The sequence below is a fragment of the Sesamum indicum genome, linkage group LG1, assembly GCF_026168435.1.
Source record: "Sesamum indicum cultivar Baizhima isolate 11 linkage group LG1, ASM2616843v1, whole genome shotgun sequence".
Lineage (NCBI taxonomy): Eukaryota > Viridiplantae > Streptophyta > Magnoliopsida > Lamiales > Pedaliaceae > Sesamum > Sesamum indicum.
The window spans coordinates 13,330,796-13,354,207 of NC_142657.1; the positions used below are offsets into that span (position 1 = coordinate 13,330,796).

At 42.2% G+C, this 23,412-nt stretch overlaps 4 protein-coding genes across 4 annotated transcripts; 2 read left to right on the forward strand and 2 right to left on the reverse strand.

The window, feature by feature from the left end:
* Window positions 1-2,259: 2,259 nt before the first annotated feature.
* Window positions 2,260-3,649, reverse strand: LOC105161927 (protein PLANT CADMIUM RESISTANCE 2). Its single transcript, XM_011079792.3, has 4 exons — window positions 3,309-3,649; window positions 3,174-3,245; window positions 2,841-3,053; window positions 2,260-2,651 (listed from the first exon to the last, which is right to left on the reverse strand). The coding sequence occupies exons 1-4, from the start codon at window positions 3,502-3,504 to the stop codon at window positions 2,575-2,577; spliced, it is 558 nt and encodes a 185-aa protein (XP_011078094.1). The 5' UTR covers window positions 3,505-3,649; the 3' UTR covers window positions 2,260-2,574.
* Window positions 3,650-5,870: 2,221 nt separating this feature from the next.
* Window positions 5,871-9,227, forward strand: LOC148789472 (uncharacterized). Its single transcript, XM_088883169.1, has 2 exons — window positions 5,871-6,086; window positions 6,180-9,227. Exons 1-2 carry the CDS (start codon window positions 5,871-5,873, stop codon window positions 9,225-9,227), a joined length of 3,264 nt encoding a protein of 1,087 aa, XP_088739295.1.
* A 5,433-nt stretch (window positions 9,228-14,660) lies between these two features.
* On the reverse strand, window positions 14,661-18,679 carry LOC105159864 (endoglucanase 8). The gene is made up of 6 exons (XM_011077074.3): window positions 18,218-18,679; window positions 17,695-18,105; window positions 16,547-16,639; window positions 16,307-16,468; window positions 15,529-15,640; window positions 14,661-15,447 (listed from the first exon to the last, which is right to left on the reverse strand). The coding sequence occupies exons 1-6, from the start codon at window positions 18,458-18,460 to the stop codon at window positions 14,957-14,959; spliced, it is 1,512 nt and encodes a 503-aa protein (XP_011075376.1). The 5' UTR covers window positions 18,461-18,679; the 3' UTR covers window positions 14,661-14,956.
* A 3,075-nt stretch (window positions 18,680-21,754) lies between these two features.
* LOC105159873 (21 kDa protein) lies at window positions 21,755-22,759 on the forward strand. Its single transcript, XM_011077086.3, has one exon. The coding sequence runs from the start codon at window positions 21,790-21,792 to the stop codon at window positions 22,381-22,383; it is 594 nt and encodes a 197-aa protein (XP_011075388.1). The 5' UTR covers window positions 21,755-21,789; the 3' UTR covers window positions 22,384-22,759.
* The last annotated feature ends 653 nt before the right edge of the window (window positions 22,760-23,412 follow it).

The window sequence follows — 23,412 nt, forward strand, 5'->3', positions numbered from 1 at the left end:
CTTTTCTGGCTTTAATAAATACTAAATCCTCCTTGCATTTCCTACTTTTGACAATCCAAAGATATATAAAACAGTACTAGTTTCTCTAATGAACTATGCAAAATCAAGTATGCAATAAAGTTTCTTCACCGTGCAAATTTACAAGGAAAAAATCATAGCAAACACTTTGGACTTCCATGTTTCAGATTCAAATCATCTTAATTTCAAAATGTAAGGGAGTGATACTCCTTTTTCTGCTTTGATTAAAACTGCCTATAATATTTTCTTCTTTTCAATTTTGTCAGTAAACTGGTTGGTCCTCTCCAAACAGCCTACCTAGACATAAGAAATCCTGGTTTACCTTGGGGGCAAAAAAAGTTTAACTAAGAATGATAAAATTCATATGGTTTGATGGCTCTCTGAAGTTGCGCTGGACAAAAAGGTAACACATAATTGTATGCATCTCAGGTAAAGTACAAGTGTTTTGAGAAATGGATGAGGAAAAGAAATGGTGGAAAATTCCTGTTGTCACTGAATTTCTCCAGAAAAATGGTTATATGATTTCTTAGTGATTGTGGACTCTGAAAGGGATGCAGGTAGCAATGGGTAGGGTCTCAGCCTAATGAAGACCCAAAAAAAATTATTCTATACCCAAATCCTAAAAACCCAACTCAAGACCTAGTTTTCAGTAGGGTCCAAACCCAAACCCATTTTTTTCTCAAATTTATTTTTTCAGCAAATCATACTTATTAATTTGAATTTCTTTCTTTTTATTTTTATTTTTATTTTTATTTCCATAATTTAGCAATAAATTTAGAATTATTGAGATAATTAGATTAAAATTTGAAAAATACATTATTAGAATTAAATCAATACAAAATGAGAATAAAATTAACCTAAACATTGAGTTTAATTTTATAAAATGAGTTCTTTCCGAAAAGAAAAAAAAAATAGTTTTTTATGAGAATTGGGTCAATCGGTTCACCGATTTTCCCAAAAAAAATTCGATTCACGCGGGATCTTTGTTCCAAAATATTTATAAAAACGGGATGGAAGTCTTGAGTGATTAACAATTGAACCGGTGGATCTGATTTTGAAAAGCATGGCATCAGGAGATTGCAGTTGTTGATGATCTTGGAGTTGCAACTCAGTTCCTTATCCTGTATCTAGTTACTTAGCTGGAGCTGGACATGGACATTATTAATTAATTCTTTTTTCTATAATGTCCCAAAAAGTAGAGGAGTTAATGTGAAGTCCAACATAATTTGTAGCAGTAACAGCGGGGAATGAAGCCTTCGCATTCTCCTTTGATTGCTAGCTCCTGCAAGCAACTCCTGGTGCACAGAGTATCACTCAGGCACAGTCCAGTCTTCTTTTCGCTCCTTTTACGACACAACTTCAACTTGGACGACTCTGCTAATTCAACTTTACCAACACTTACATCTGTTCATCATACATAACATATTCCAATTCAGAGTACAGCTTTAAGGTAATGGCATTGGCATACAATAATTAACAATGGTAAGGGAAGATGAAGAATTATTATAACCTATTAAGATGACAAGTATGAGCAGTACAACAGTGCAGGCAACGCCAAGCTTCATCCTTATACACAAAGTTAGAGATTGGATGGGAAGTTGAATATGGATTGCTAATGCTATATCATATATATAGTGAGATGATTATTGCAAGATAAACAAATAACATAAATACTTTTTTCATCTATATGGGGCCTACTTTTCCGCAAACTTATACTAGTTATTATGAGTTAAGGTTTATTTCACTGATAGGATCATGGGCTCATCTACCCCATTCTTGAGCTTGGAAGAGCCTATCAACGCATTCCGCCCAATAGCTAAAAAGAATGGTTCATATAATTCTAGTAAGCCGTATGCATCAAATGGGCCTAGAAACCCAACAGTGAGCAGATCCAACAAACCCACTTTAAGGTCTTAGATTACTCTAAAATAAAAATAAGAGTTGCAGTAGGACAAAAGTTGTTATGTTTACAATTAGATGATTCCAAACCTGTCCCCTAATCCAATGGATTGAATGTATTGTTGAAGATTTCGCCAAGTTGTGAGGAACCAAGTAAGAGAGAAAAATTTCAAAGAGAACCTATCTTCTTCCTCTAAATTTTGGAGCCCATTCCAGATACCTCGTCTAAAGAATTGTTGGTGTTGCTACTCATGCATTGATTGTAAGATGAGGAGTTTGAGTAAAAGTAAAATAGAAGTAGTGGACCCATAACTTTTATAATTAACAAAGAATGACGGTTCGTACACATGAAAAGTCTAAACTTGTAAAATAACTTGAAACATGATCACCACATTAAAAGAGGTTGACCCTAGAACACACATGATACATTATTACATCACATCCCAAACAGGGTGGTGTAGTCACGTTTATATAAACATGGTTCAAGCCTCACACGTCTAGCTAGCGTAGAGAAATAAAAATAAAATAAATATACAGTCTTAATCCTCGCTCGTACTCTCTCTCTTCTTCTGATCACAACAAACAAAACATTAAACATTGATCCTTGGAGTTGGACCGTACAATATAAATTAAAACAAGACACAATTAACTTCCAAATTATCTATGCATCCCTCCTTGAACAAATGGGGCCATTGTCGCTCCTTGATTTTGCCTCTCAACATTTCCATGCCATCCTAATCATTTTCACATCCAAATTAATCAATAAGAATATTAATTGCATAATTTAAAATATATAAATTCTACTTAAAATTATGAAAGATCGATGCACTACTTATGGTGTAGGCCAAATTAAGTAGGAGGAAATATTAAATAAGGTATAGAGAAATAGATAGAGAGTGATTTAGAATTAGGTAGGTAGGTACCAAGAGACATGTCGAATCCACGGTGTTGGAGCTCACGATACTCTTGGCACAAGGCGCAGGCCTCGCAGCAGAAGTGGACCAGACAATCGGGGCAAGGATCCTCCGGCAGCATGTACAGCCTTCTCATCCTGGATCGGTAGAAGCACGAGTATATGCATGCACATCCTGTTATGTACGCTATCAGAGCATATAATGCACCACTCGCTCCACAAGCTGCAGTTGCACACATATTACATATAATAATTAGTACCCGCATACATACCTTTTTCATTAATTAGTTATAATTTTTAAAGAAACATATACATATATATATATATATATATATTTACTTACAGGTGGATCCTCGGTCTACAATTTCAGCAATCTGTCCAAATGTTATGCATGGACACCAACATGTTATGCAACCTGCAACATAGAATAGATCACATCGCCAATCCAGCCAGAACTAAACTCAAAACGTGTACGTACAGTTAGAAACATCAGAAAAGCAGTCGCAAAGGCCGGTGGACCAAGGCCCAGCTGGAACACTGCTCTGAACTTGAGGTCCCGGTTGGATTGGTATGCCAGTAGGCAGCGTAGGTGGTTGGACGACGACATACGACTGTTGGCCCGGCTGCTGGATTGGTGGCGCTGTCGGTGCCGGAGGTTTATCCACTAAAACCATCGATATATATTATATTATATATATATATATATATATATATATATATGATCTTTCAACACAAATAGAGTATATGGATGGATGTAATTAATCAAAGAAACAAAATCGAAAAATTATAAGTAAGCAACTGCAAATGGAATTAATAGGATGGAAGAATATATATAGATGGATATGCACCCACTTCAAAATTAAGATGGGCAATTAAGAAACTAATATACCGTGTAATATGTGTACCAAGTTGCTAACAAATACTAATTAATATATTATATAGGTATGTACTTAAATTAACTCAAAGTCAAATTAAATTAATTAGATGAGTTTGTCGGGAATTAGGATTTGAAGTTCAAGTGGTTGTATGTATTAGTAGAATATATACTGCTAGTTTATTTTTTTATTGTTCTTGGCATTGATCAGTTCTGAAAACGTCCTTAATTGATTATATATATATATAGTACTAGGAAGCTGATTGGTTCATAATTTGGAGCGCCAGCCTTTCGACATCTACATGTAAATATTTTATTTAAAAGGATATATAATGAAGCAATTAGCGGTTGACTTCACCATGAGAGTGAATGAAAATTAAAATATATACAGTTCTCTTTCATCTATTATTAAGGTTTCAAATGAATCAATGGCAAAACCACCGAAATTACAATAGAACGCGGTCTCTATGGGTGGAAATTAGATTCGGAAGATTCGTGGACAGTGTGATGAAGCTGATAATGCATTGGCTAATTAAGTGGGCTGAAGGACGAATCGTATTATTATTATTCCTAATTCCTATCGTAATTTCCCTACTTTTGAGTAATTAATAAATTTATGTGTTGTATATAATTCCATATAAATTTATATATATTTCAGTTAAAATACCTCTTATATTATTATTATTTGTTTGAGTTTATGGTAAGTAAGTATTTTAGAAAATAATGGTTCGAGTAAAATGATACTGATGGGTATATGAATAATCCCCCTACAAAAAGACTGAAACGCCCTTCATTAAGGGCATGATGGTCATTTCCGCGACCGGATCCGCGTGTTTTGTAACGGGCGGGTCGCAGAGGACCCGACCCGGGTCGTGTGAACCAACAGAAGACCCGGACAATGACGACCATTCGATCAGAATGTGAATCAACAAGATGAGGCCACGTGGCCCAGTACTTGCCGTACAACTGTGTACTATAAATAGACCCCGATACGCCATAAATGAGGTAACTGCGATACATTAATTGAGATCGAACTTTGAGATAGAATACATTTCTCTCGATCAACCTAACTTGAGCGTCGGAGGGTCATTGTCGGGGACGTGCCCGACGAGCTCACGGTTCGTGTTTTATTCTCAGGGGATCCAAAATCTGTTTTGGAAGAGTTAGTCGATCAGCGGTGAGATCGTCTCAGGAGATCGAATAATTCGACCCGGATCAGTTGGCGCCGTCTGTGGGAACTTCTGAGAATTTTCTGTCATCATGGAGGGTTCATCGAGGAGAAATGCTGCTGAAGAGGAGACACCCAGGAAAGGAACAGGTGCAACCATCCAGATCACTCCGGACGAGTTGCAAAGAATGATAGATGAGGCAAGCCGAAAAGCAATCGTAGAATACGAAAGGAGAACAGCGACCCCCTTAGTCAAGGAAACTGCTAGAAGACAGTTATTTGAAAATGTGGAACCAATAAGAGAGTCAAGGGTGCAAGGGGAACATGAACATCGCAGTAAGCGACCGGCATCGTCCGATGCAGGCTCCAGCAGCCACGGACGCGCGAAAAGAAGAGAGCCGGTGATATCCAGGGCCGAAGTGGAAAGTGTGGGCAAACAGATACACAGCCTAAATAAACAGATTGATGAGTTGAAGAAGCGGGGGGAGATTGTCTCGCAGAACAAGAACTTCCCTTTCTGTAACGACATCCTCGTTCGGACCGTCGAGCCGGGGTTCAGGGTACCCGACTTGAGGAGATATGATGGGATGAGAGACCCCCAGGAGCACGTGGCCACCTTCGAAATGGTGATGAATCTCTACGGACAGTCAGCCCCGATAATGGCAAAATTGTTCGCGACCACACTCACGGGAAAAGCTCAAGAGTGGTTCACAAACCTACCCCGAGGAAGCATCGAATCCTACGAACAGCTCGTGCAAAAATTCAACTTCCATTTTGCGAGCAAGAAGAAACAGAAGAGGTCTGCCACACATCTCTTCAACATCCGGCAGAGAGAAGACGAAACGTTGAAAAATTTCATGGGCCGGTTCAATAATGAGACTCTAGAGGTGCAAGAGTTGAGGATCGATATGCTCGTGAGCATCCTCATTCACGGACTCAGAAAGAGCTCTTTCGCATCCGCCCTCGCATGAGATCCGCCCTTCGATGTCGAGCAGTTAATGGCGATAGCTCAAAAATATATCGACGAAGAGGAGATGAACGCGATGAAAGATTCGGAACGAAGGGAGCGGGAGTACATCCCCAGGCGACCTCAGGAAAGCAGGGGTGGAGGAAATGACAAATCAAAAACAGAGAAACGGAAGGAGCCCAAGTACGTGCCGAAATACCACAATTACACTCCTTTGGCCATGTCTCGAGAGAAGGCCCTTATGATGGTAGAGAATGCCGACGTGCTGAAATGGTCAAGACATACGAGATACACCCCCTCCAAGAAAACTTCTAACAAATACTATCGTTTCCACTGAGAGAGGGGACACAATACGGAGGAGTGCTATCAGCTGAAAGATGAGATCGAAAGGCTCGTTAGACAGGGGTACTTCCGAGATCGCGTGCCCCCAAATTGTAAGATCGGAGGAGAAGGAAGGAGGAGTAGGTCGAGAAGTCGGGCTCGAGACAGAAACCCGGGCCCGTCAAGAATCGACAAGACCTCGACGGGCGGGAACAACGCACCCACTAAAGGCGTTATATACACGATTGCGGGAGGATCGACCGCGGGAGATTCGAGCCGAACACGAAAGAGATGCGCTCGAACGGCCGGATCGGTTCGGGAAAAAGAATTCGTGCTAAAGGTGGAGGACGAAGAGGCCATCTCATTCAATAGCTCAGACAGATTGGAGGATGGTGGAGAACAGAACGACCCCATGGTCGTCAAGCTCGATATTGCGAACTTCACCGTCCACAAAGTGTTGATTGACAGCGGGAGCTCAGCGGACATAATTTTCAAAAATGTCGTGGATCGGATGGGGCTGGAGAACGCGAGGCTCGAACCCGTAAAGACTCCGCTGGTCGGCTTTGGAGGAAGCGAAGTGGCCTCGCTAGGGACGATTGAGCTGCCAGTGTCCATGGGTGAGGAGCCGAAGAGGAAAACTCTGATGGTTAAATTCTTAGTGGTCGATACCCCGTTCACGTACAATGTCATACTGGGTCGGCCGGGACTGAACTCATTCCGGGCGGTCATCTCTACGTACCATATGAAGATGAAATTTCCCACTGAATATGGAATCAGGAAAGTGTCATGTGACCAAAAGGAGGCCCGAAAATGTTACAACTTATCAACAAAAGGAGAGCCGAGGCCTAAGAAGCAAAAGGTCAGAGAAGATGCGGAACCCCGACCGTACGAAGCCGAACACTTGAAGCCCAGTGAGGAATACAAGGCCATACAGCTCGCGACAGAGGACCCCAGCAAAACGACCCGGATAGGTTCCAGCCTGAACGAAGGGGAGATGGCCATGATTAACTTTCTAAGGAAGAACGCAGACATGTTTGCGTGGAGTCCGTCGAATTTCACCGGGATCGACCCGGAGGTCATTGTACACCGATTGAACGTAGACCCGACGGTTCGACCTGTGCAGCAGAGGAAGAGAACTTTCAACAATGATAAGAACGATGCTATCAGGCAAGAGGTCGAGAAGCTGTTGAAAGCTGGATATGTATCGGAAGTCCAGTACACGAGTTGGCTTTCTAATGTAGTTCTGGTCCCGAAATCTTCAGAAAAATGGCGAATGTGTGTAGATTTCACCGATCTGAACAAGGCCTGCCCGAAAGACCCGTACCCGTTACCTCGGATCGACACCATGGTGGATTCGACCGCAGGATACGAGCTCTTCTCGATGATGGATGCATACCAAGGATATCATCAGATCCAAATGGCAGAGGAAGACAGGGACAAAACTTCCTTCGTCACAGATAAGGGGATCTATTGTTACAACATGATGCCATTCGGACTGAAGAATGCGGGCGCAACCTACCAACGATTGGTTAATAAGATGTTCGGCGATCTGCTCGGAAGAACCATGGAGGTATATGTCGATGACATGCTGGTCAATAGTAAGAGATCGCAGGACCACATCGAAGACCTCTCCCAGGCGTTCAGCATAATGAGGTCGCACGGAATGAAACTCAACCCAAACAAATGTACTTTTGGTGTGACCAGGGGAAAGTTTCTGGGGTATATGATCAGTGAACGAGGAATAGAAGCGAACCCAGAAAAGATACAAGCCATTATGGGCTTGAGATCGCCAAGTTCGATCAAGGAGATGCAGAAGCTTACGGGAAAGATCGCATCTTTGGGCAGGTTCATATCGCAATCGGCAGATAGAAGCCTGCCATTTTTCAAAGCCTTGAGGAAACCCAAGAGTTTCGCGTGGACTCAAGAATGCGAGCAGGCTTTGCAAGAACTAAAGGAGTATCTCACCAAACCCCCGTTGCTCGCAAATCCTAAAGATGGGGAGACGCTATTCTTGTACCTTGGAGTGTCCGAGAACGCGGTCAGCTCCGTGCTGGTGAGAGAGGAGACTAACAGTCAGAATCCAGTCTATTATGTCAGTAAAATGCTCCAAGGGGCTGAATTGCGGTATTCAGAGATGGAGAAACTCGCCCTCGCATTAGTAGTAACTGCCCGAAAACTACGACCGTATTTTCAGTCGCATAAAGTGGTGGTGCTGACGAACCACCCCCTTAAGCATGTGATGTCGCGACCGGAAGCCTCCGGAAGATTAATCAAATGGGCGATCGAATTGGGGCAACACGATATCGAGTACCAGCCCAGGACAGCCCAGAAGGCACAGGTGCTCGCAGACTTCATCACAGAGTTGTCCAGCGACCCGAAGGAACCCGACGCCCCCGACCACACCTGTTCGAAATGGATGTTGCATGTTGACGGGTCTTCCAATGCGAACAACGGAGGAGCAGGCGTGCTGATCCAAGGACCCAAGGGAGTCGAGATAGAAGTCGCAGCTCGCCTATCATTCCTAGTGACAAATAATGAAGCGGAATACGAGGCGTTGGTACTAGGGTTGGAGCTAGCATATGAGGCAGGGGCTCACGACCTGGAGGTTTTTACCGATTCACAGCTGATCGCTATGCAGATTGAAGGGACATACGAGACGAGAGAGAGAACCATGACACGGTATAAGGAGATCGTGCAGCGATTGATGGGAAAGTTTAATGGATGTTCCGTTTCACAGGTTCCCCGAGCAGAAAACGACAAAGCGGATGCCCTGTCAAAATTTGGTGCAGCAATGGATGGAATTCGAGATCGCAAAATCACAGCCTTAGTGCGCGATCAGTCGGTCCTCGCGAGTGGAACAGAAATTCAGGTCGTCTCAGAGACAGGATCGTGGATGAGAGAGATCATATGGTATCTTGAAGAGGGTACCTTGCCTAACGATCCACAGGCGGCAAAAAGAATCAAATTTCGAGCCGCCCGATTCACGTTGTTAGAGGGTCAGCTCTACAAACGAACAGTGGACGGCCCTCTCCTGAAAGCTTGGATGGAGAAAGAGCCTTGTACGTGATGCGGGAAATACACGAAGGAAGCTGCGGCAATCATTCAGGAGCGAGATCGCTAGCTCAGAAGGTGATGCGGCAAGGGTATTTCTGGCCCACCCTGGTCGAAGATTCCAAGAACTTGGTAAGGAAATGTGAGAGTTGCCAGAAGTACGCTTCTTACATCAGCCTGCGACCCCGATGGAACCGATCAAGATAGCATGCCCGTTCGACCAATGGGGAATTGACATCGTGGGACCTTTTCCGCCCGCACAAGCCCAAAAGAAATTCATCATTGTAGCGGTCGAATATTTCTCCAAGTGGGTCGAAGCGGAAGCAGTGGCCAAAATATCGGAGAGGGAAGTCATCAACTTCATATGGAAGAATATTATATGCAGATTTGGTATATCCCGCATACTAATATCTGATAACGGCACGCAGTTCCAGGGCAGAAAAATTACGGAATGGTGCAAGGAGCTGAAGATCGCACAACACTTCACAGCAGTTGCGAACCCTCAAGCGAACGGACAGACCGAAGTGACGAATCGGACGATCTTGCAACATTTGAAGACTCGCCTCGAGAGCAAGGGATCGTGGGTTGACGAACTGCCCCGGGTCTTGTGGGCCTACCGCACAACGCCACGAACCGCTACGGGCGAGACCCCTTTCTGCCTGGTGTACGGAACTGAAGCCATTATTCCAGCTGAGATACGGGAGGAATCGCAAAGAGTCATGCAGTATGAGCCCGAGGCGAACCAAGCCGAACGAAGCTTCGACCTCACCGTCATCGAAGAAAAAAGGGAGGCCGCATATGCCAGAATCTTACATCACAAGGGCTTAATGATGAAGAGCCACAATCGCAGAATTCGACCCCGCCAATTGCAAGTGGGAGACCTGGTGCTGAAGAAAGTGGAAGCATCAAAACACGTGGGGAAGCTGGAGCCGCCCTGGGAGGGCCCTTACAAGGTGACCGAGATCAGAAAGAAGGGCACGTATAGACTACAAGACATGCAAGGTCGCGAATTACCACGCCCTTGGAACATACAGAACTTGAAGAAGTTCTATGCCTGAAGCTAGGAGCCTGTGAAAGGCCATCAACTGCCGGATCGGACGAGGAGCCTGTGAAAGGCCATCAAACGACAGATCGAACGAGGAGCCTGTGAAAGGCCATCAAACGACAGATCGAACGAGGAGCCTGTGAAAGGCCATCAACTGCCGAATCGAACGAGGAGCCTGTGAAAGGCCATCAAACGACAGATCGAACAAGGAGCCTGTGAAAGGCCATCAACTGCGGGATCGAACAAGGAGCCTGCGAAAGGCCATCAACGAGAAGATCGAACAAAACTGTACGTGGAGAGTTCTATCAGATTACCAATTGTATCCATGTTAAACATTGCATTATTGAGGATTTGTAACTACTGTAATTTACCCAACGAAATTTATCAAATTTTCTTTGATTTATGCTTACATTCATGCGTACACTACTATTATTATTCACTACTAAAGCGTCCAATATGCGATCTGAAAAAGACGCACTCAAGCGAAACGCGAACTGAAAAAGACGCGTCCAATATGCGATCTGGAAAAGACGCATTCAAGCAAAACGCGAACTGAAAAAGACGCGTCCAATATGCGATCTGAAAAAGACGCATTCAAGCAAAACGCAAACTGAAAAAGACGCGTCCAATATGCGATCTGAAAAAGACGCACTCAAGCGAAACGCGAACTGAAAAAGACGCGTCCAATATGCCATCTGGAAAAGACGCATTCAAGCAAAACGCGAACTGAAAAAGACGCGTCCAATATGCAATCTGGAAAAGGCGCATTCAAGCAAAACGCGAACTGAAAAAGACGCGTCCAATATGCGATCTGGAAAAGACGCATCCAAGCAAAAGGCTAACTGAAAGAACGACTGAAAGATGCAATGTGCAAATATAGCAAAATAAGCGAGCTGACAAAAGTTCACTTTCATTTAACAAAACGTCATGTACAGGGGTTATCAAAAATTCCACCCCACCCTCCTATCTACAAAAAATGATGTCCTAAGAATCTCTAGGATTTACATTTCGATCAATCAGCTCAAAATCCTACCACAAAAATAGAAGAATCGGGATGGTTCAGGCGTCAGCTTCCGCCTCCAGCTCGTCCCTCAAGACCATAAATTCATCATCTTTCAGCTCAGGATCTGGAGGAAGAGGTTGAAGGTCGCCATCAAGTGAGATGTCAAGTTTGCTGCGGTCAAAAGACTCATGAAAGCCACCGAGCTTTTCGACTTGAGACAGGCAGGTCTCATAGCCCTTGGTGAATGAGTCCGCAGACTTGATCTCAAGAGCGATCGTGAAGGTGTCGGTCTTCAAAAAATCACGAACCGCGGACATCCTGGAATTGGCCAAGGCTCGCTGATGTTCTTCAACCAGAATGCGACCGGCTTGGCCTTCCTCCACCCCACGCTTGTGGCCCTCCACGAGGCCGACCTCACGCCCGGCCTCGAACGCCTCTTTCTTAGCCTCCGCCAAGGCCACCTCTTGTTCAGAACGAATAATCTCCCTCTCCTTCTTGGCAACGTCGAGCTCGGCTCGCAGCTTTTGCACCTCATCTCCCAAGGCCAGCAGATTATCCTCCTGCTTGCGTTCTGTCTCGTCCCGTTCGGCTAGTTGAGCTCTAAGATCTTGCACCTTCTGGTCAGTCTGAATATAGCTCCTCCGATAATGGGTGCATTTGAGGCTCAAGCTTCGGGGAAAGGTCATAGCCTGCAAAATCGAATGCAATGGGTGATATAAAAGAAGGGAGGTCGAAGGAAGCCAGCCGACAGAATACCTGGACCATGGAGTGGGCTGCGAACTCCTCAAGCCGAATAGGGCTATTCGTTACAAGTGCCCCTTGATCGCGAACGGAGACGAATGAGTTGTAGACTGCAAAAGTATCGCCTCCAGCCTCGCCATACAGCGACGAGCTCGACATATCCAGCCATTCGGGAGGCGGCACATTGCCTCGAAGAGCTGCCCGGCTATCCTCCCAACATGTGGCGAGCTGTGCCACCCTAAAAAATTTGTCCCGATCTTCCTCAACACTAGTCTTATCCGCGGCTTCCTTAGCCATCCTGCTCAGCACGCTCGGGCTATGCGATTTGGAAGGAGGTGGGTGGGAGGCCTCAGCGAGCTCCTTCCCCTTACCCTTATCGCTAGGCCCTAACTTGGACTTGGGCCCATGACCCTTTTTCGGGGAGGATCGCTTTCTTTTCTTAGATCGCTCCTCAGATGGAGGACCTTGGCTCCCCTGATCGGCCCCATGGTCCTCACTGGCCTCATCTAAACCCAGTTCTAACTCCGAGGAGTTGTAGCCGAGATGATCACCATGGGCGGAAGGCGTACCCTCGCTATCAACTGCAATGGGCTGTAGTCCATCGGGAGTGGCGATCGCGAGCGTTTTGGAAGGAACCGAGGGAGGTGGGATCAAAGATAAATCTGGAGCACCAGCAACCGCCTTGCCCTTCCCTTTCGGATCCGAGGAACTCGCGATCTCACCCCCCTTCCTCGATTTGTTCTGGGCCGCGATCCTCCGCATAGCTGTGCGCGTGCTCATGATTATACTATCTGCGAGCAGTGAAAAGTTAACATATGCAAAAAATTACAGCGATGAAAGCAAGCGAGACCGAAAGAAGATAGTCACCTAAGGACTCTTCGATGTGAAGGGACGCTGGAGAGAGCCCAGATAATTGCAAAACTTTCTCATTGAGAAGCTTCTTGGGATCATACTTATAAGATGTTAGACTCCTTATTTGGTCACCCTCCAGCCCCCCACCACAGATTTTTGGAAGGGGTTTATACTTGGTCCACTCGTTCTTAAAAGGCCAGACACCACTAGGAGATCGAATGAAAATGTAGCGATCTAACCAAGCTCCTACATTCGACTTCAGGGCGCTCAAATACCCGCAATCGGGTTTGGCCGAAAGATAGAAAAAACCTCGACTACCAGATCGCTTCGAGGTGGTGAAGGAATACAAACTCCAAAAATTGTCAAAACTGGGGTCCAAACCTACATATCGCATCATTACAACGAAAAGGACAATATGGGTAATGGAATTTGGGGAAAGCTACATAGGGCACAACCCCAACTTATTCAAAATCCCGGCCACCGGGGGAGCCAGAGGAAATCGCAACCCGGCATCGAGGTGTTTGATAGAAAAAGCAGTAAACCCCTCGGGAGGACGATGCATGCGATCGAAGGTAGCAGGGATGAGAACATCAAAATCGGAGGGGATGTGGTATTTTTCCCTAATCTTATTTACAGGAACCCTAACTTTACTGACCACAGCCTCCCAAGGGTTTTTAGTGAGCCGATCCTGGAACCTGGCAAGGACCGAAGGCCCAGTCTGTTCATCCTTAAGTTTGGTGACCGGAAACTTCTTGTTCCTCTTGGGAGAGGTAGAATACGACCCATGCGAAGACCTAGAGACAGACCTAGATCCGGACCCTAAGGACGAACCAGAACCGGACTCAGGAGAGGACCCAGAAGCAGATTCAGAATGAGACGAAGACGACCCTGAACCAGATCGTGGCTTAGAGCCAGATCGCGACTTAGAATTCGAGCTAGAGCTGGAAGGCATCGTACCTTAAAGTAGGATGACTCTGGAAGCCGCAGATCGAATACGAACTCGTGGTTGTGAGCCTTGGTCGCTGGAAGTTTTTGCGTGAGGTGGGCCGAGAAGTCAAATGAAGGGGTATTTATAGGAGATCCGCTCTGGAACAACGCGCCCGAGACTGACCGAGGGGATTCTGCCACGTGCACGCGATCAACGGACGCGACGGTTCGACTTCCTCAAAGGCAACGAACTTGCACTTTGAAAAAGTGGGGGAGTAATGATGGGTATATGAATAATCCCCCTACAAAAAGACTGAAACGCCCTTCATTAAGGGCATGATGGTCATTTTCGCGACCGGATCCGCGTGTTTTGTAACGGGCGGGTCGCAGAGGACCCAACCCGGGTCGTGTGAACCAACAGAAGATCCGGACAATGACGACCATTCGATCAGAATGTGAATCAACAACATGAGGCCACGTGGCCCAGTACTTGCCGTACAACTGTGTACTATAAATAGACCCCGATACGCCATAAATGAGGTAACTGCGATACATTAATTGAGATCGAACTTTGAGATAGAATACATTTCTCTCGATCAACCTAACTTGAGCGTCGGAGGGTCATTGTCGGGGACGTGCCCGACGAGCTCACGGTTCGTGTTTTATTCTCAGGGGATCCAAAATCTGTTTCGGAAGAGTTAGTCGATCAGCGGTGAGATCGTCTCAGGAGATCGAATAATTCGACCCGGATCAGATACATAGTGATGACTGAGCATGCAATTGCTGAAATGGAATAATTGCATATGCATATGAAGGATTATTACAATTAGTAGAATAGATAGCAGTAATGAAAAATACAAAGAAATTGAGGGAGACATAGATATAGAATCCGACCTCAAATTAATTAATGAAACATGATTACAACTAATACCTCCCTCGATGAATTAATTCGACCACATAAATTAAAGCAGCCATCCACCTACATATATCAGTTGGATAAAACAGCCGGGAACACCACTCAGAATACAATTACCCATAATAATAATAATAATACTAGTAATAAATAATTATTTGTGTAAGGGTATATTATATGATAGATAATTATAATAATAGGAATAGAGAGGGTGACCTTTGCCAACCACTCTACTTAAATTTTTGAAGGGTGACTCAGGGTGAGTCAAGGATGGGCTGAAAAGTAGGCGAGCAGGCCCACTAATGGTGCATTGATGTATGTGGTGGGCTCTGACTCCTGAAAGAAAGGCCTGGAATCCGGGAAAGCATCGGAGCTGTTTGGGCCACCTACGACTGCTCCAACTAATACATTGGGGTTTGGGTTTGGACTGAGAAAGTAACGAGAGCCAGCTTTGCAGCCGATGTGGGTTGGGTGGGCATCCAGAGATGGTAATGAACTCCCCCTGTGGTGGATTCTTTGTGGATAGCGTGGCCCATACCCCACCATGTACGAAATTCCCAATGGATTATCCCCCAGAATGTAGTCCACCTGACGCCTGGCCAAGCGTTTGAGGAGAGCAGGGGAAGCAGAGGAGTCGGCTCCACATGCCACAGCGTGATTGGCGTGGCTTAGATAATTAGAATAAGCAAGGAGCAGAAAGGAGAGGGATGTGACATGCTGCATGTTACTTCCTCCAGCCTTGAAGATCAGTCCCCCTGTCATCCATGCCATTCACATACATAAATATGCAAAAATGAATTAAAGAGAGAGAGTATCATAATATTCATACATCATACCTGGGGAATACTGAACCTGAGTATGAGAAATTCCAGGCAACAAGGAACAGATAAAACCATCCGCGTTTATTTGGAAGGATTTTAAATCGTTGGCTCTTCCCATTAAAACTTCCTGGACACCAAGTAGTCGGGACGCGTAGTGGTGTTAGTAAAAGTGGAAGCGAAGGCACAACCACAGACAGAATGATGATATATATAAAAAAAGAGAAGAAAGTTAAAACTAAGCAAATGCCTAAATACCAAAATCTAACAACACTTGAGTGAGTTGATGAGACACAGACACCCACATTATCGATTTTGTTGGGAGCCCGAGAGATGAGGTACAACAGTCTGTGCTTTCACCAGCAGCTTTTTGCACATGCATGCCCCATACATTCCAATTTCAATTCTCTACTCTTTTGATGAATGTTAATGATTACGTAAAGCTAGTGAATATATAAGAATATTTATTAATTAATTAATTAATGAAATCATCCTGCACGACATGTGATTGGCTGACCAATTTCACTTTTCAAGAGGGTGGGGATGGGGATATACTAATTAAAGAATAATAGGCCACCAATTAGTTGAATCATAATCATATACATATACATTGTATATATGAGACAAGAAGAATAAAAAGACAAGGATTTTATAGTACAGAAGCAAAGTACACGCAAGTAGTATGTGTGTGTGTGTGTGTGTTCCGGGTTTAATTAATTAACTAATCCAAGATGAGATGATTAAATGGCAAGTAGAGAGAGAAGTAGTTGGTGAGAAATGAAATATAAAAAGTAACCTTGGAAAGGAGCACATTAATGCCAGCGTGTTTGTTATCCCAACCGAATTCATTAATGGTATCTCCAGCTCTCAAAACCACCTCGTTCCTCACTATGTACTCTCTGTATTCCCGCCTCCGCGATGCCTTGTGCAGCCACGCCGCTCCCCACAGCAATTCGTCCTACAATTCCAATCATATATTCACGAATTGTATGTTTTAATTTCATACAAGCTACCAAATCCATTAAGTAATTATTACCTGGTAACCATTGACGTCACAGTAGAAAGGGCAGACGGCATAGCGTAGGCTGTTACTGTAGGCACCCCGGTGCCTGTCTGCGAACTCAAATACCTATATGTATATAACGGTCCATTATTTTCTTGTAATTTGCGCCTTGAAGTAACCAATCAGCAGCAACGATTTGAAGACACCAGAAAAAGTAATTACGAAGCGAATTCGTTCAAGAGCTCTTTTAATGGAATTTTACCATTTTCCATTAATTTTTTTTATTTGAAGAAAATGATGAGCTAGCATGCATTGAGATACTTGTGAATGGGCATCGCACAATGTCTAGTCTATTTGGAAGTATCTATTGATTTTGTTATTGTCACTTTTCAAGACAATATATGGTGTTGTGTTAGGACATTGAAACTCCTAATTTACTAGGTGAATATTAATTTAAAGCTTTACAATCATCACTTTCTTTATTTATCATGACCAATTAATCTAATTAATTTAATAAAATAAACTTTTGGTACACCCATTCTTAAGAAAAATTGTATATTACGGCATAAACTTTATGCCGTAAATTTTTGTCCAATACATTTAGTTTCATACACTAAAATATTGTAGCATTTAGGACAACAATACTATAATACTTTAAGCTATGGGACCATAAAGTACAACAATATCTACAGTGTGGGACAAAAGTGCAATTTTCCTCCATTTAGCTAAGATTATCACATCCTAGTTACATTTTCATCATAATTCCTAAAATTGAGGTCCTTTAATGAAAAACTAGAAAATATATGTAGGTATATATAAATCTATATATGTGACACATTTTCGTGTATTGTGCACTAAAACCAAGGAATATGAGTAAATGTGAATGCAGTCTGACTATTTCAACATAAATAGGAACCTCGAAATGAAAAACTTATTGATATACTCAACAGCATAAATATAAAAGAAAAAGAAAACAAAAATTCTCCCAGTCCAATCACGTGGAACCCAAATAAAGCCTATGCCTATGCTTGTGCAGATAAAGATATTTCCCATGCATTCATTTTCTCTAACATACAAAAAGTAAAATGTGATGCGCATATTATATATTAATCAAAAACAAATATATATATATATATATAAATGAAAAATCATGTCAAAAAAGAGATACAAAAGGTGCTTACTTTAATGGCACGATTTAGCAGAAGCCTAGAGTAGGAGGGGTCACGTGAGCGGAAAACAATGGAGGCGGCAGCGAGAGCAGCGGCGGTTTCCCCCGCGACGTCGGACCCCGGGTGGTTGGCATCAATCTTGTACGCTGTCCTCAGTGTGTCCATATCTTCTGGCCTTTCCCAGCAGTTATGGTCCGACAAGGGGTCGCCAACCTGTACGTAGACGACGCCGTCATGTGCGGTGGCCTTGAGCAAATAATCGGTGCCCCATTTCACTGCCCTCACTGCATTTCCTAGCTCTCCACCACCCATGTTTCTTCCGAAGTCGATGATGCTCCATGACAACATTGTGGTGGTGAATGCCATTGGGAAGCCGAATTTTACGTTATCGCCGGCATCATAGTACCCTCCTGTCAAATCCACCTTTGTATATAACCAAACAAGTAATGGGTTAATCAGCGTCCATAAAGGGAAAAAAAAAAACATGAAAGGATGGAAGAGTAGTAGATGGAAGGAAAAGAGAAAGAATTCGTACTCCGGCGGAGGCTCCGTCGTGTAATGCGGAGTCTTTCCGCCAGCGGATGCGTTGGTCCGGAGGAAGTCTGCCAGAGCGTTGGCCCTCGAAGAAAAGAATGCTCTTGCGGAGGGCGTCGTGGTAGTCATGGCCGCGTGCAGCGCAGTGGCGGAGGTTGTTGGAAACAAAGAGGAGGAAGAGGAGGAGGGCGGTGGAGAATGACGGGAAAATTGTTGCCGGGAGGTGGCGAGAAATTCGCGCCATTTTCCTTTGAGTTGCTCGAGGCTCAAGTAAAGAATAAGGGGGTGAACAAGAAGCGTTCACTTTCACCCTTTAATATACTAGTGGTAGTAGAGTGTGGAAGAGAAGAGAAGGGAGGCAGGCATAGGATGCTTGAGAGTACACGTGGAGGAGCGTGATAGGATAAAGTGGGATACCGATGAGAGGTGATTTTGACTGGACCAGATATGAGTTTGACCGGTTCGAGATGGAGGGGGTGTCATTGGGGAGTGTGTGTGTGTGTGCATAGGAGGAGAATACAGAATAGGATAGGACAGAGAGGGAGGGAGGGAATGGGAATGGGCAATTGGTGATGTGGGATAAAAATGGGAAGTGGGAGAATGGTAGTTTGATCACCGTCGTCAGTTGATGGGGAACACATGGGAGGCCTGAAAAGTTGAAATATGTGGGGTCGGGAGGAGTGAAGCAATTCAATTGGTAGAGAGGTGGACACCCATGCTCCACGTGGATTCTCATTCTTGGAAGACATATATATATAATATGTACTTGATGATTTCACTGTTTATAATATATATCCACCTTATATAAATTGATGAAAAAGCATATATGTAGATCTATATAATGGTGTTGATGTTGGTCTTAGCTAGTAGTGTCGGTACTTAGAGGTAGGGAATGGAGAACCAAATTGATTAGAAAACAACTTATTACACTTGTTATGTGATTGATCACTTTTTTTAAATCGTATAACAATTACACAGTAAGTATATTACACTTATTATATGATTAATTCAAATTCAATTGAATTGAATCCGAAACAAAGAGTGTCGTTTCTTTTTGCATATGGGTCATCACTCTTGGTTTCGTAGGTATGCTTTTCTTTCGATTCCATTCCACCAAAACCCAAAACCAGGTTTTGCCTCATAACTTTCTTAACAAACACTTAATTTACTTACACTCTCCTAAAAAATAAAAAATAAATAAATATAAGCAAGAATTAATATTTAGTTGTTGTTTATAATTAGGGTTAGGCAGACAAAATAGGTCCTCCTATTTTAGAGGTATTGATGCATCATTAATCTGTGGACTGTATATACATACAATAAACCATCGAGGTGTTGGGCCTATGGGTTTCTAAAAGTTTGTTATGAATATAAATTAAACCCTTTTTGTTGGGCCTATTATACATAAATGGGCGCGTGCGTGCAAAACCATTATTATTATTATTGGGAAATTAAAGAAGAAACCATCTTGCTTTAGGGCATAAAATCCGGGCCCGATTTCCCTCTCAATATCTTGGTAATTAAAACCTCATCATCATTACAATCTTTGAAAAAATGAAATACAAAAGTTGTCTTCTTTTATCCGGTTATCAATGCTCTATAGTCCACCAATCCTACGGACAGGATAACATCTTGAGTCAATCACGCTAGCCCAATAATTATTCCCATCTTCTCGCAAACAGCCTTTTGTCCATAACTCATCACTTTATCGCCTTCCTCCATCTCATTTTTTGATTCATATGAATATATATGTTATGGTGTCCGCACCACATATATAGCTAATTGTGGTGTTCAATGTCGTCACCAGATCACCACCTTGGAAATCAATATATAATGTGACATACGATGATGATGATCAAGTATTAAATCAATTAATTAATTAAGGTCATCATCTCCACCATGCATTATATTCTGTAAAAAAGGTCACCAACTTCAACTCCAATTATTATTACAATGGCAGTACGTACCAAGATTTGCGGTGGTAAATATGCACTTCCACATGGGTCCGGCATAGTTAATATGACTATGGATAAGGAGGATTAGAGTTTTGGTGGATGCCATTGCCATTGGATTACCATCCATCCACAACCTTTTTTCTTTCTTCTAACTTTAATTAACTCCATCAATTTAAATGATTCTTAATTAATGATATATATGCATGTGGGGTCCTACATGTTTCCTAAAGTTGTCTAGTAATTAATAACAGAAAATTGAGCATACATACACACCTCTCTTTTTAACTTTTGGATTGGTTATGCTCATGCATCATGCACCATACATTGCATACACAAGACCGTTAAAAGTTAAAGCCCGCGTCAATCAGAAAAAGGGCAGCCGTAACTGCCGGCAAAAGCATTTCCTACCTACTATCTATCTCCCATCCGGAACCTCAATTTCTTACACGCACCACATATTAACCAACTACCAATTCTGACACTCTCACATCATTTTCTATATATATATATACATAATCATGAATTAATATCAAATCTACACCACTGCTATTTTATCCTTGAGCACCCCACACGAGGAATATTTTGCAACTTCACTAAAATACAAGGGGGACTTTTGTAAGAGAAAATTAATGTAGAGTAGAGGATAAAAATTAGGGCACACAACTTCCCTACTCAAATTTAACAATGTACATTATAAATGTGGACCAACTCAAATATTGAAGGGTACTAATAACTATATATGTATGCCTGCATATGTATATATGTATATGTAACTTAGGTCTGTCTTATATATATATATATATATTTATATATATATATATATATATTGTTATTGGTTTTGTTTAATAAGTAAGTTTTTTCATTAACTAAAATTCATTGAATTTGTCGATATTAATTAACAAAAAAAAAACTGAATGAAAATTGATATTTACCCTCAATTGACTTATTGTAGGTCAAACAATTTGTATCCGACTAAGCTACTTTTATAACTGTAAAGATATACTTCCTCACATGTATTAATACGAGAAGACGTATGAGGGTAATTTGGTTATAAAAAGATTTATTTGACCAACAATAAATCAGTAATAAGTCGATTAGCGTTAAATATAGATTTTTTTTTCAATTTTGTTGTTTATATTAGCAAATTCGGTAAATGTTAACTAATTAAGGGATTTATTTATTAGATGAAAATAGACTTAAAAAATGCTAAATATAATTTTTTAAATAATAAAAAATCTATATATAATTACACTAAAATTAAAAAAAGAAAAGTGTAATTATTCCTATATTTAATTTACCACACAAGATTCTCTAATTAATGCAGCTGGTGAACGCTGATGAATCAATACTATAACCAATTACCCTACTTTTTTGAAACTGGGATTAGTTTGGAGATTTGCAGCTACCCAAGCCCCCACTCCCCGGAACAAAATAATCAATCACACACACATGACAGACAGACATAAATATATATATATATATATGTATATGTATATGTATTCTCATAGGGGCATAACCGGTATTTCCCCCCAATTCGCTAGCTACCATTACTTAAACTCACTCCCCCTCCCTCCACCATTCATTCCAATTCACCTTCACATCCCAACATATAAACACTATGACAATTCTGCCTCCATTTTTCCTTCTCATCCTCACCTTCTCTTCTTATACCTCCCTCGGCGCCCCCACCCTCAACGCCACTGACTTCATTCGCACCAATTGCCAGATCACACTATATCCTCAACTCTGCTACCACTCTCTAGCCGGCTACGCCAATGCAATACAACAAGACCCCGCCCGCCTCGCCCGCGTAGCCGTCGCCCTCAGCCTCTCCCGCGCCAAGTCCATGACTCTTTACGTTGCCAACCTCTCCCGCCAAGCTGACTACGCGGCTGACCCCCGCGCCGCCTCCGCCCTGCACGACTGCTTCTCCCTCTTGGGTGATGCCGTGGACCAGATAAGAGGATCGGTCAAGCAGATGCGCCGGTTGACGTCAGGCTCCGGGGAGGAGCTGAGATTCCAGTTGAGCAATGTGCAGACATGGATGAGCGCCGCCCTGACGAATGAGGACACGTGTGTAGACGGATTCGAGGATGTGGAGGATGGGGCATTGATGTCGGACGTGTGCGACCGAACGTTGAAGGTGAAGGAGGTGACAAGCAATGCGCTGGCGCTGGTGAATAGCTTTGTTGCTAAGGTTATGGTCCCATGATCAGACAAATTAATTTACTACATAAGCTTTCATTTAATTATGTGAAAAGTTTTAATTATTATATATATTATAGTAGGTTAATTTGATCGTCGAGTTTTGCTGTAAAAATAATTAAGGGTATTTGTAATTACTGAAATGAGAAATTGAATTGATGAGCAGAGAAATGAATGATCGATGTATGTACGTTCTAGTGATATATTATATATGTTGATTGTTTAAGGTAGCTAGGCATGCACAAGCCAGAAATCATCATGAATTAAATTTTCTTGCATGTGTTTATGTGTATTTTTTTTTATGTGTGAACTGTACATGGTGTTTGGATTGTTCATTTGTGCTATGTTTTCTTTTTTCTTAAAGAGAAAAGTTGTAGAAATAATTAATGTTGCCGTCTCTTCTCTTGCATTTATATATATATTGTCCGGAATGCATTTTGTTTCTGAACTCGCTAGCCAGCTAGACCCTACAGAGGTCCAAGTTTGTTGGGTTGCACATGTATATTCAGAAAAAACTAACTATTAGATGACAATATTATTAATCGAATCAAATCAATTATAAGCAAGTGTATTATACTTATTTATGTAATTGATTATTTTTTTTTTAAATTATACTTCAAGCACACTATAAGTATATTATACTTGTCATATAATTGGTTCAAATTTGATTGAAAAGAATCCAGCCAAAAATTTCCCCTATCTAATGTGAAACTTAAGAAACCACAAGCAGCCATGATATATCTAAATGAATGGAAAATTCTACATCAAACTTATATGTTTAGAAAAATTTTAATTTAAATTAGGTTTGATCAAATTATATTAATTATAAAATAAGTGTGATATATAGTTGTCATGTAATTGATCATTTTTTTAAATTATATATTAATTATACGATAAATATATGACATTTATTATATAATTTAAATATGACTAAAGTCGATTTGAATTAAAATTTTCCATAAATTTATCCAGCTCTACTTTAATTTCCTTTATTATAGTATGCATGTCTATAATTGGATCTATGGAGTAGCTAGTT